This window comes from Erpetoichthys calabaricus, chromosome 3, assembly GCF_900747795.2.
Source record: "Erpetoichthys calabaricus chromosome 3, fErpCal1.3, whole genome shotgun sequence".
NCBI classification, from domain to species: domain Eukaryota; kingdom Metazoa; phylum Chordata; class Cladistia; order Polypteriformes; family Polypteridae; genus Erpetoichthys; species Erpetoichthys calabaricus.
The window spans coordinates 246,962,729-246,977,274 of record NC_041396.2 but is presented as its reverse complement, the minus strand read 5'-3'; the positions used below and the strand labels follow the sequence as shown (position 1 = coordinate 246,977,274).

Below are 14,546 nucleotides of genomic sequence, written 5' to 3'. Positions count from 1 at the left end.
GCTGTATTTACTAATGTCGCTCGAGTCGGAGCAGTAATCTATATGTAGTATTATAACGTTCTGCCGTAATGAGAATATTACGGGCCGCCACTTGTTTTTCAAGTTACGGACACGCGCATATAGAAGCGTGTCATGAGCACGAGGCGGCTATGCAGTGTCCGCAACGGACGTGGCCATCCGCCGTGCATAAGATACCATATTGACATTGGCGGGCGAAGGGGCCACCAATTCTTTCTCTGCCTAGGGCCGCCACGAGCCTAGAGCCACCCCTGGCAGGCTACACTACTGGCTGGGCTGCTGAGACTGGCCACTGGGCAGAACTGACCATTATGAGTAGTAATAGCTTGCATATTTTCACGTTTTTTCGCTCTAGTTTTTATGTAATTTTGTGCTAGTATTGTAATGAACAGTTAGTGCAGACTACAGCTGAAGATCTGAAGTGGACGCGAGAAGTTGGTGAGTTGTTTATTAACATATTTTTGTGATTTTGAGTTTTTAAAATTAGTGTAGGTCAGGGGGCTTTTTGCATATCGGCTTATTTTATAATATAAACTTTGAAGTAAACTTAGTAAAGTAAAATTTGATTTTTGGAGGATTTGTTTTCCAACTTAAACTACTGATCAGTGAATTCAGTGAGCTTTTTCGTGATTTCAGTTCACACAAACAGGGCATTGCGCTGTTCTCTTACAACGTTGAGAATGTACCTGAGAATATCCAAATGGAATTGATTGAACTGCAGTCATATTCTATTCTGAAGGCAAAATACAACAAAGTTGGTGTGCCAGGCTTGTATCCTTACCTTCTACCCTCGTATGTGCAGGTCCGTATGTTGGCATTGAGAGTACTGTCAATGTTCGGAAGCACTTACCTTTGTGAGCAATTGTTTTCGTTAATGAAAGCTACCAAAACCCCACATCGCTCAAGACTTACCGTCAAGCACCTTTCAACCCTCATAAAAGTTGCAGCTGCACAAGATTTCAACCCGGATATTGACAAACTGGTTACTAACAAGAGATGCCAAGTGTCGGGATTAAAGATATAAATCTCACACTGTAAGGCTCTTATATAAGCAATGAATATAATATAATATATTAAGGACCTAGCTAAGAGGCTAAGACTCAAATTCTACACTGTTTTATGGAGATTGTATGGAAATAAATTGCTTTTCTTTAAATTTTAAGTGTTACATTTTTTAAAGTTTACAGTATTGGAAAGAAAGCTACAGTAACTTTGTATAATAGTATTTGTTACAGTGCGGCCCGCTGACGCACGTATGGCAGTCGAAGCAGCCCACCAATGGTAGTGAGTTTGACATGCCTGGCTTAGATTATTGATGCTGTTGATTAGTGGGGAATAATTGCTTAGATCATTGATGCTATTGGTTAGTGGGGAATAATCTTTTTTATGTTTCTCACATACAAACCTTAATGCTTGTTGGATTTATTGTTTGTCATTGCCGCTTACTTATTAGACAAAAGCAGGAGTAACTGGTCACATGTGAAAAGGTTCTAGCCACTCAGATTCCTGACAGCACACTTTCTCCGATATGTTGTTGAAGAGAGAAGAGAATGTTGTGCACGCTTGCACTAATAAGGTGTTTAAAAGATCCCTGTCATCGTGTACAGTATTTAAAGAAGCCCTTAACTGCCAGGTGAAAAAAAATACAATGGCTTTGTATTTCATATGTACAACATAAACGCTTGTACATATGTGAAACTTTCTCACATGTACAAGATATTGCCTGTATGATCAAGATAACTCCTATGTTCAAGATAAATTATATTAAAAATTAGGAAAGTGCAGTTCAGGTTTAGTTAATTATGATGTATGTATGACTTTGCAAGGGTTAGGACACTTTGTTCCATTGTCCCTTCCATCTTAAATGACTCATTAGGGAAGTGTTTAGATCAGTACGAATGTTTATAATTATTGTCGATCAAGGACATACTGCAATTTTCTGAACCCAGTTATATCAATTTAGTGTGTATGTTGAGGTAGGGTCTTTTCCAGCAGCATGGAGAGAAGTACGGTTCCCTGCCCTGGCAAGAGCACAAATCCATCACTGTCAACATACAAAGACTGAACCAATTTAGAGCCGCCAGAGCAACATACACGCCTTTTGGGTGTGTTTAGCTCTGCTGCATCATTTCTCCAGATTCTCCTGGATCATACTCTTGATTCACGCATGTACAATTTGCATATTCTGTCTGAGGGCTTTCTTCGCTTTCTCCCATCTTTCACAAGAAGCCCTTAACATAACTATTGACTTTAAACTGATCCCTTTTAAGTTTGTGTCCAGGGATCAACTTGCTTCTCCTCCTGTGCTTCATTAAAACAGTAACTGACACCGTAATTTGTCTAAAGTTTGTATTAACTGACCGAGTGTGTAATAATTAAACACTCATACTAATCTGAACAGTTCTCTAATGAACTGCTTAGGACAAAGAGTGATGATGAAACAAAGAGTCCTAAGCCTTACAAAGTCATTCATATGACATAATTAACTAATCTTGAACTGCACTTTGCTCATTTTTATGTAATTTTATCTCTGACAGTAACCTGTATGTAAGGGGTAATTATCTCATTTGTATGTACAGTATGTGATAAGAAGCCCCCATAATTTTTTAGGGCTTCTGCAATTTATAAAGATTAAAAACACTTATTTATAAGCATCTTCCATAATAATGTTAAATTTTAAATCTCTGTTAAATATATCAGTGTGTAGCAAGTTGCTTTTTAGAAAATGTTACTTTTTATATATTAATCTTTGTCATTATTGATTAAATAAGCAAATGATGATGGACTAGGCAGCTGATTTTTGCAGAAAATCACAGTACTGTATTTGTATTTATTCCATGTGGAAAAGACTTTCTACTTTAAGAGTTCCTTTTCTCAGAAATTACATTTAGGTTTGTTTAATTGCAGTGTTTTTGAATTTCTCCATGAAATACAAGTATTTGCTACTTTCATGTAGATTTTCCATCAATTGTTGCTTTTTACAGTTAAATATAACATGTTTACATTTAAAAAAAAAAAAAAAATCTTTTTTTTCTTCTTCTTTAGGAGCCATATTGGATTGTTCTTCATGATCGCATTGTGAATGTTATCAGCAGTCAAACACTTGCTTCGGAAACAGACTGGGTTAGATACCCGTTTCAGCTACTTGACTTCACAGCCTGTCATCAATCATACTCTGAGATGTACTGTACATATGTTCTTGCTCTGGCTCATGCAGTATGGCACCATTCAAGTATTGGGCAGCTGTCTCTTATTCCAAAGTAGGTTTGAAACTTCTTTGATGTTTTCGCTGTCTTAAATAGACTATTATTAAATTATGATGTAATTTGCATTAAGGCTTCAAATTCAGACTCCTTCACTTTTTTAGCATTTTGGTATTGCAACCTTGAGATAAAGTCACTTCAATTATTTTTTCCCACACATTAAGCAACATCCAATACTCCAGAAGTGAAAACAGGATTTTAGAAATTTTTGTAGATGTATTAAATAATAAAAAAATATATATCAGATTGACACAAGTATTCAGCCTCTTTGCTATGACACTTGAAAGTTTGCACAGGTGAATCCCATTCTGTTGATCGTAATTGATTATCCGCCTGTCGTCAATTTGATTGCACGTGATTAGTAAACGCACAAAGCAAATGAATTGCCTGTAGACCATAGAGGCAGGATTTGCATTAACACTAGAATTACCAGAGCCTACGAAAAAACTTGTAGATCCGGCCCACCTTAAATCGCTTCTTAAAACCGTTCGCACCTCTCTGCCAGCGTCTTTTGTCATCTAAATGTGCTGATAAAGACAAGCTGCAAGCAGCCGGTTATTCCATCCCCCCACCGACTTAGAACGTGCACGAACTTCTCCCAGCTCATGTCTTGATTGATTATCTGGGAGTGAAGTGGAGATTTAGAGTGGAAATAATAGATTGTTATTTGGGGCACACGCATTTCATGTGCATTCCGTTTCTACAGTAACCTGTGTAAACACATTTTTAAAACAGAAACGTTTTTCATATTCTAGTAGTAAATGACAAAATGTAGGCATAAACTATATAATGTATGAAGCCTGAAGTCCAAATATCAAAGAAACACTTTCACAAAAGGTACAAATATAACAGAACAAGTGCGCTTTTATTCAAAAATATAACTGCAGAAAAAAAAGCTGCCTTAGCATGCCACATTGACACACATTTACTACAATTGCCTCTCTGGCGTAATGGTATCAGCTGCTGACTGGTAATCAAAAGGTCACGAGTTCAATCCCGCACAACTCTGTTTTGAGAACTGCTCTTATTCTTACTATTTTAGAATAAAAACATACATTTAATTTCAGTCTGTACCAGCCAGTGTAATTTATGATACTTGTAAAGGTTAACTTTGTTTTGTTTGGGTTTTTTTTTATTCACTTTTCATTCTCTCAGTCGCGTTCAGGATCCTTCCATAGAGTACCCCAAATATATGACACTGATGTTTTCACATAAAGACGCGCTATAGCTCTGCAGTGTACTTGTGACTGCATTCTCGTACCAATGCTTGTGAACTGAAGTGCCTGCGTGCACTTCTCGTAGCATTATACGTGTATTTTTTTGAGCATGCCTGTGTCGCTCAAACACAGGAACATATGTTGGTGTACAAGTATAACAAAACAAGTGCACTTTTATTCAAGACTATAACCAAAGAAAAAAGAAAGCAAGTTACAGTAGGTGGTTGATACGACAGCTTGTGCAAGGACCGCCCTTCCTACATTTACGACATGTGTACTTGTTGCAGTGTACACACCTCTCTGTGCTATGGTTCCTATTACACTGAATGAGCACCTGACACTGTACTTTCTTCCCTACATAAATAACATTCGAGCTATAGCACATCTTTATGTGAAAACAGCAGTGTCAGATGGGGGGAGGGGGGGTGGGTACACGATTGAGAGAATGAAAATGAATTATAAAAAAAAAAAAAAAAAAAAAAAAAGCTAGTAGAACCCCTACTATTCCTAGTTCTGGACACCCCACCAAACTGAGTAATCATGGAAAAAGGTCCATGGCAAGGAGATGTGACAGAGACGTGGTCTGTCTGGCTGTGCTCCAGAAAACCTTTGTGGAGATGGGAGAACCTTCCACAAGGGCAACCATCACTGCAACACTCCACTGATCTGGACTTTATGACAGAGTGGATAGATAAAAGACTTTTCTCAGTAATAGACAAATGGAAGCCTGCTTGGAGTTTGCAAAGACTCTTGAAGTACTCTTAGACAATGAGAAAAAAGATTCTTTGGTTCTGATGAAACCAAGATTAGTATCGTGTCTGAGGGGGAAAAAAAAAAAAGGCTGCCCTCTGATGGTTTGCAACTGACAAAGCTTGAGAGGATCTGCTTCCATGGGTGGGAGTCTTGCCATACTCAAGAAGACTCCAGACTGTAATCGCTACCAAAGATGCTTCAACTAAGTACCGAGTAAAACATCTAAATATTTGTGTCAATGTCATTTTTCGTTTTTTTTATTTTTTAATAACTTTGAAAGAAAAAAAAATCTAAAATCCAGTTTTTGTTTTGTCATTATGGAGTATTGAGTCTTACTTGATGTGGATGAAAAATTTTAAATGAATTATAAAAAGACATCATAAAGTCATCATAAAAAGTGAAGCATGTACAGTATCAAAAAAGTGAAGGTCAGAATACTTTCTGAATCAACTGAACAGTATATGTAAAACTTCTCATAAAGCAGAATTTCACATTTATATATACAATTTCCTTATCTATAACTGTGAGTGAGTGATACATATAAAAAAAACAACTCAAACACCAGCAGAATTATGGTTAAGCTTTTGTTTTGCTGTCTTTAGGTTCAAAAGAATACTCATTTTAGTGATGCAGCACTGTTTGATGCACCTTATTCTTTCCTGGTCCCATTACTTGGAATCAATGTTATAAGACATTTAATGATTTAGTGTCTGTATTTAGCTCTCTATTGGCCTTCAAAGTGGAAGACACACATCTTGTGCATTAACGAACTTGGCAAACTCTAAATGTCTCTTTAATATCCAAAATAAAAGACTCGGGCATGCAGAAAATCAGTACAACCTTGACTCTCCCATCCCCAATACAAACAAGTCTTAGTGTTGTAATAGATGAAATTAGTAGAGGAGAAAATAAAAATAATTCACCTTTTAATGGATTACCTTAATTCCTCTCTGAAAAAATGAGAGAAACCCAACATTAAACTGATGCAAATTTATTTATGAGAAAAAATAATTCCTAATCAAGAAGCAACTACTTTTATCAAAACCACATGTGCCACAATTATTAGCTCCCCTGCATTTAATACATTGTATTGTCTCCCTTTGCCAAAAAAACAGCACTGAGTCCTTCTCCTATAACGCCTTGTAAGGATGGAGAATATCAAACAGGGAATCTGAGGCCATTCCTCTTTACAGAATCTTTTCAGATCATCCAGGGTCCTAAGTCCTGTCTTGTGAACTCAGCATTTCAGCTCACCTCACAGGTTTGCAATGGGGTTTACATTCAAGGACTGAGACAGGCATGGCAGAAGCTTGATTTTGTGTTCCTTTCATCATTTTTCTGTTGTTTTGGACATGTTCTTTGTATAATTGTCCTACTGGAAGATCCAACAACAAGCCAGTTTTAGTTTATTGATAGAGGCAGCCAGATTTTAATTTAAAATCTCCTGGTGTTTCATGAAGTCCATTATGCCATGTACCCTACCAATGTTCCAAGGACCTTGGGAAGAAAAACAGCCCCATATCATCACAGAGCTTCCAGCATACTTGACAGTGGGGATCAGGTTGTTTTCAGTACAGCCATCCTTCTTTTTGTGCCAAACCCACCTTGAGTGTTTGTTGCAAAAAGGCTTGATTTTCATTTTGTCTGATCATAGACCACAGTTCCAATCAAAGTTTCATCAGTATTTAGCAAACTCCAGGCATGGATGTGGCATATGATTGTAGCTATGGAAACTTGGTTACCCCAGGATGCTGTTTTTTCCTGTAATTCTCCAACAGAGTGATTGTTTGGGATTTTCTTTTTTTTAAACATTTCTTACCATTCTGTTCACTGTGTGTGGGGGCAAAATAATCAGGCCCTCTACCAGGTAAGTTGGTAACAGTTCCAATTGATATCCAGTATTTAATTATTGCCCTAACTGTAGATTTGGGCATTTTCATGCAAATAACTTTTTGTTATAGCTATTCCATGACTTATAGAAGGTCAGCACACTTTTCCCTCATTTGAATTATGTGTTTTCTTATCTCTCCCATGTTGATGAATGTGAAATACAAAGTCAGGATTACTGCTTGAAAGTTCCAACACACTTTGATCTACTTTTTTTAAGATATAGAAGGAAAGAATGCTTCAGTTTCATTGTATTCATATAATTTCTATGGTTGCCATTAACCGTGGCACATGTTTTTATTAAAAATATTTTCTTGAGTAATTTTTTTTTCTCATAAATCAATTTACTTCAATGAAAGGTTGGATTTCTGTTGTTTTTTTCTGTGTGTGATTAACACTAGAATTACCAGAGCCTATGAAAAAACTTGTAGATCCGGCCCACCTTAAATCGCTTCTTAAATCCGTTCACACCTCTCCACCGGCGTCTTTTGTCCTCTAAATGTACTGATAAAAGACAAGCTGCCAGTGCCTGGCTATTCCATCCCCCATCCGACTTAGAACGTGCACGAACTTCTCCCAGCTCATGCCTTGATTGATTATCTGGGAGTGAAGTGGAGTTTTAGAGTGGAAATAATAGATTGTTATTTGGAATACACGCATTTCATGTGTGTTCCGTTTCTACAGTAATCTGTGTAAAGACATTGTTAAAACAGAAACTTTTTCATATTTTAGTAATAAATGTTACAAAATGTAGGCATAAACTATAGAATGTGTGAAGCCTGAGTACCAAAGATCAAATAAACACTTTCACAAAAGCTTTAATGTTAATACAGCAGTTTCTGTGGCGCAGCACGCTAAGATTTGCTTCTCAAAGTGCAACAATTTTGCCTTGCCTCACAGACCTGAGTTCGATTTCCCGCTGGGGATAAAGTGTTACTTTTCTTTTTAACCTCAAACGGACATAAAATTTATAAATTAGTATGCACTGTCAGTTAATGAGATCGTTATATTTTCATGTGGGATGCTCCTTTTAAAATATTTTTTTAACAATTGAGACTGCAATTAACATGAACAACTGTCCTTATAACTGTTATTTTTAAGATCCATAACACACAGACAGACCGAGCACTGCGTAATAGAGAGACAGACAGGCAGAGATGTATAAATAAACAGGGAAGGCACATGTACTGAAAGAAACAAAAAGATCAACATGTCGTTGTTCCTGCTGCACTGAATAAGCTCACGCACTCTAACATCACCCCTCCCCCCGATCTGACTCTAAGTAACAGCACACGTACAGACGCAAACCAAGTGCATGTGTGTACTGTATATTAACAAAAAGAGCAGCTTACTACTGAAAACGGCAAATATAGGAGTGAGTGGGGATCGAACTGGAGACTCTTGATTACACTTGGTTTGCGTCTGTACTTGTGCTGTTACTTAGAGTAACAGGAGCATCCCACATGAAAATATAACAATCTCATTAACTGACAGTGCATACCAATTTATAAATTTTATGTCCGTTTGAGGTTAAAAAGAAAAAAAAAAAAGCAACACTTTATCCCCAGAGGGGAATCGAACTCAGGTCTGTGAGGCACAGCAAAGCTGCTGCGCTGTAAGAAGCAAGTCTTAACACGCTACGCCACAGAAACTGTTGAGTCATCCTTGAAGCTTTTGTGAAAGTGTTTATTTGATCTTTGGAACTCCGGCTTCACACATTCTATAATTTATGCCTACATTTTGTAACATTTATTACTAAAATATGAAAAAGTTTGTTTTAACAATGTCTTTACACAGATTACTGTAGAAACGGAACACACATGAAATGCGTGTGTTCCAAATAACGATCTATTATTTCCACTCTAAAACTCCACATCACTCCCAGATAATCAATCAAAGCATGAGCTAGGAAAAGTTCGTGCACATTCTAAGTCGGTGGGGGGATGGAATAGCCGGCTGATGGCAGCTTGTCTTTTATCAGCACATTTAGAGGACAAAAGACGCCGGTGGAGAGGTGTGAACGGATTTAAGAAGCGATTTAAGGTGGGCCGGATCTACGAGTTTTTTCGTAGGCTCTGGTAATTCTAGTGTTAAGGTAATTCATCAAAAGGTGAATTTTTTTTATAACTCTTTTTGGTCATTCCTCCCTGTGGCGCCAATAATTTGATCACTTTTTTTTACCCCACATATATCACCATAAACACTTATTTGTATGAAATACTGGCTCTTTTTTTGTATGTAGTGTTACATGCCTTCTTTCTGAATGTGAGATGTTCAGTTTAATAGCCAACCCACCCGCATCCTATTTCTTATATTGATCATAATTTTGCCTGTAGTAATTATACTCTTCCTAATACATTATTAGCTTTTACATTTCACCTCCATGATAAACTAAAGGGGATTTGATGTATAATATTTTGACTATGTACAACTGTCTAGATACAGCAACAAATAGTATTATAAAGGATCGAGTTCATTTATATCATTTCAGTTTAATACAAGTTTACTTTAAAAGTGAATCTATCAGCAGTATCTAATGCAAAGTGTTTTTGATGAGTGAAAGTTGGCCTAGTTGCTTGGATGCATTTCTGGTATTTGGCAACAGCAAGTTAGCATTCATCTGTTCCATAAATAAAATGGATGAATCTAATTTCCAGAATTAAATATCACATTATCCAAACAGCTGACTGCTTAGTGCTTCAGAAAAGTACCGATAAGGTTATCAGAATTAATTTCTTAAAACTTTGTGCCTTTATAGTTTTCTCAAATCATAATTAGTTTTTGCTAACTATCACAACTTACTTGCAAGTATTTCTGTTGCTACACTCTTTTATAAGTTTAAGTGGAATTATTAGGATTGCAACATTTTACTGATGCAATCCAAGGGATGGTTTATAGGTTTTATTGCTCAGCATGTAAATGTTTTATCCAATAGGCATACCATGTCAAAGCTTTTGTTGAAATCCTGCTTCACTCATTCTGCATTTATTGCATGTATGGATAATCTTCAAAACGCTTCAGCAGAGTATTTTTTGTCATTTTTAGTTATTTTTTTTTATCAGTTACAAATTTTACTTTATGAGTAAATTGATGCTTTAAGTTGCTTTCCCTGTTTCAGGTTCTTGTCTGAGCTTCTGAAACCAATCGTGAAGACAGAGTTTCAGCTCCTCTATGTTTATCACCTTGTTGGCCCATTTTTGCAACGCTTTCAGCAAGAGAGGACAAGATGCATGCTGGAGGTAAGGCCAGTGATGCTTGTTTGTTCTTGCTAAAATAATTGTTTAGGAGAAATGTGTAATTTTTTGTATTGGTTTAAGGAATACCTAGCATCTCTCAAAAATCTAATTTTTCAATAAAAATAATAAATTTCTCACTCATCAACAAAAATGCCATTTTCTGTTTATCTAAAAAGCTGAAATTTAGCAGGATGAAACCACTAGAGCAGTAGGCATCCACTAGAAAGGTCATTTCAATATATCAATATTTATGAGTACCTCCCCTGTAGAAAGACTAAATATGCCAAAATCTCAGAAATGCCTTGACAGATTTGATTGAAATATGGTGATGATGTAGAAAAAAGATGTTTTATCTTTATTTCTTTATTCTATATTTGTTGTTAATAATTCTACAGCGAGTGAGACATTCTAATGCAGCATGTCCCATTTTCGACAGCACTCACACAGAGAAATGGGGTGTGCTGGTTTACGCAAATGAAGGCTGTCTGCAAAAGTGAAGTGAATGGTGCAAAGTTCGGTGAAGCTCAAACGACGTCTAGCAAGCAGTACAGACTAAGTGTTTACCAGGTGCTGTGGCTGTGTGCAACTGATTCACTAAGAACAGTATTTAATATATTACCAGATTACTCTACCCCCCCAACCCTCCCCCAACCATGTTATCTGCAACCTTGTAGAAAATGCTGATTTGGAGGCTACAGTTTCTACCAGCCAGTACTCTGCCCCAAATGATTTCATCAGTTTTCACAAAGTTTAAAAAAAAGAGCATTGACAAATGTGGAGTGTCACCTATTTTTTTCTCAGCCACTTCATTGTTTTGCTGGATTGCAACATCTTTCCTATAGTACATGTTTTTATATCTTCTTAGATGTGTAGCTTAAAAAAGATGCCCCTACCACCCATTAATTTTAATCTGGACTGTTTCCTGAGAATTGAGTGGCCAAAACAAGTGCTTATTGCAAACTTGCACACAAATGTAACATACTCAAAAGGAAACTTGGCTGTTTTATCATTATCTGTATTATTTTTGACATAATCAATGAAGTGGGATTCAGGCAGCTGGACAGATGCATTTAGCCAAGCATGCACTTCAATTTTACTGCATCCTCCATATGTGATGATATATCTAAAATGAACTGATTAAGCTACTTTTTTTCCAAGCCATGGGTTTTTGAAAAAGACAATATTATTATCCACATGCATATCATCATTAAATTTGCAATAAAAATAAATGATTAGTACTTTTTTAAGTTAAGAAAAAAAAACACACTGCAAATTAACTGATGGAGAAAAGCCGTAACTAAAAAGAATGAAGCACAATTTTTTCTGTAGCTGATGGAGATGCTGTTTTTCAGAATGTGATAAGAATTTAATAGGATGTTGCTTTTCAGTGAGTGAAAGTAATTAGTACATTTTTGTGTTTTTTTTTGATAGACATTTACTCAAACACACTCTTCAGTGCTAAATTTAGTATTTTATGCTAATGGAGAGTCTAGATTTTTAGCAGGTTTTACCTTTGAATGAATCAACTTTAAAAAACACCTTTGTAACATTACCAAATACTGCTTTAACACAAAAGTTCTGCTGCAATCTCTTTCACACCAGCACCACCACCAAGGACTATGTGTGGCATGTTCAACAGTAAGCAGCTCGAGTAAAATAATATTAGCCCCAGTAAAAAAACCAACTAAAACATATTGTATACAGAAAAGTACTTAGTTACATAGTACTTCACTATAGCTGATGCCCATTACAGGTAACACAGCTAGTGCACAAATAAATGCCAGAAAATGTTGCAGTATAGAGCAGTATGTGTAGTTTGCTTCAGATCAATCAAGCTGGTTCTCATATCACAGTTCTCTCCCAGAATGTCTCATACTCTCACAATGAAAAAAGAAAGTTTGCAATGTTATTGAATCAGCAGATGACTGCAGTGAACAAAGAAAAAACAACTTCAGTAAGAAATGCGAATAACTTAACTTACCCTGTAGTTGTTAAAACCATTCAAAAGTTTTCCTTCCTGTAGCTTGAAAATTAATTCAGACAGCCTTTTCTTATATTAGGACAAAGGCTTGTGAGCATCTAGACAAGGCAATTCATGAGTAAGAAGGATACCACTCCTGATCAAGAAGTCTAGGCAAAGGGCCAATACAGACATGTGTCTGACTTTAGCTATCCAGTAATTTACAAGTTTCTGCACAAGCCCTGGCTTCTTGCCTTCATGACCACCTTTAACATTTTAGGATTTAAATCAGTTTGCAACAACATCTGTTGCTAATAATTTTGTGTGTGGAAAGATTTTTATATTTCGTTACAAAAAGTTTTAGTTTTGTTTTGCTTTTTTTAATCTGTGTTACATTACTTCAGATACAACCTGTTTGAAAATTGTCTTGTTAGGGATGTATGAAAGGTGATAAGTTCATAATATTTCTCCTGAAATAAAACATCCTTTTTTTCTGTGAGAAGTAGAGTTATTATACCATCTCTTTAATATGGCTGTTATTATTTGCAGATTGGGGTTGCTTTCTATGAAATGCTCCAGAGTGTTGACCAGTACAGCAAACATCTGAACCACATGGACCCAATTTGTGATTTTCTTTATCATGTCAAGTACATGTTTACTGGAGACAGCGTTAAAGAGCAAGTAAGTGAACAAAAGAATGTTACAAGTGAAAAACTTTACATTATATGAAAGCTGCTGAGAATTCTAGAAGAAAAAACATGGCATAATTTGACATTTGGTTGTAAATAAAATTACAACAGTACTGTAGCAAATATTAATGCATGCATGTAAATTAATACTTTAGTAGGGTATGGTATTTCTGTTTCTCATTAAACATACTGAAAATATTAGTCTTGTCTGAAGCATGGAACAGTTTCTTTAAATTAACAAAATGTGTAATTTCTGGGATGTGGTCAACATTTATAAAAATGACTATGCAGGCTTTAGAATAAAGACAGACCAGTGAGGAAATTACGGAGGGACTGAAGTAAGGTCAGTAAGAAATCACACTTACACCTCTTACTCAATGGAATCTTTCTTTATTACTGTGGAAAAGCTGCCAAATAATATTCTGCCCAGTAATATGGTAAACATTACTTGTACATCTGCTACTACTTCTGATAACTTAATTAACTTCAACTTTAATTAAAGGGGAGACAGTGAAGATGGTAGAGCAATACAAATATTTCAGAACAATCATTGATAATAAACTAAACTTTGATCTTAACACTGATCAAATTTGTAAAAAGGGACAGTCACGACTTGTCTTTCTTAGAAAACTCGACTGTTTTAAAGTGGACAAAACCTTTATTGAATCTATTACTACATTTGCTTTTATCTGTTACTTTGGCAACCTCAGCAATAAGAACATAAACCACCTTAACATTATAAAAATTGTCAGTAAAATTATTGGTTCACTATAGATCTCTTATCACTGAAACATATTTTAAACTGGTTAGAAAGAAAGCCAACTAAATTCTGTCAGACAGTAGCCATCCTCATTTCTCTAAATTCCAGCTGTTGCTGTCAGGGTGGAGATTTACGCTTCCAAAGGTAAAGAGCGGCAGGTTTAAGATCTTTTATTCTTAGAGCTATAAGCATTTTAAATTCTGTTTCTAGTAGGGATGCTGCTAAATTCTGTATTATTGTTTTGTGTACTATTAAAAAGTAATTATTCTTCTTTGTATTAATCTTGAGTCAGTGTTTATGCAATAGCATTACTTACCAAATATTGCCTCTTTGTTTTTCAATTGGATCTGTGTAACAATGTCTTTGTATTTTTGTACTTTCTTATTGCAAACAAATTTTCCTATGGGATAATAAAGTCTACCTAACCAAATTTTTTATTATTTTAAAATTTTGGGTTTACCATTCTATGGCAAACAATGACATAAAAAAGCAAGCTTTAAATGTCCATTTAATACTTTTTGTATATCTGCTTTATCCTTTTCAAATGACTTGCAGTGATTTCATTAAAATGAAGATATCTTTGTTATTAATAAGACCTGGTGCACATTTAATACAATAATTCAATTATTAATTCTATTATTCAGTTTAAATGGGTTGCTTATGGCAGTTCCCTATCTTTTTTTAAACTTATAAAGTTCTTTTGATAATGCTTGGCTCAACATTTTTGTCTCCAGTTTAAATTCCTATTTTTTAAAAAGCAGCA

The 14,546-nt window shown here is 35.7% G+C and overlaps 2 protein-coding genes across 3 annotated transcripts in view; both read left to right on the top strand.

Annotated features, from left to right (window-relative positions):
- Window positions 1-14,546, top strand: part of LOC114647575 (solute carrier family 35 member D3) — a 1,087,183-nt gene that overhangs the window by 414,394 nt on the left and 658,243 nt on the right. The window lies entirely within an intron of this gene.
- Window positions 1-14,546, top strand: part of med23 (mediator complex subunit 23) — a 204,369-nt gene that overhangs the window by 185,795 nt on the left and 4,028 nt on the right. For both annotated transcript variants that reach the window (XM_028797943.2, XM_028797942.2), the window contains 3 exons: window positions 3,064-3,278; window positions 10,257-10,377; window positions 12,884-13,015. In XM_028797943.2, the coding sequence (XP_028653776.1) occupies window positions 3,064-3,278; window positions 10,257-10,377; window positions 12,884-13,015 (468 nt within the window). The remainder of the gene's footprint in view (window positions 1-3,063; window positions 3,279-10,256; window positions 10,378-12,883; window positions 13,016-14,546) is intronic.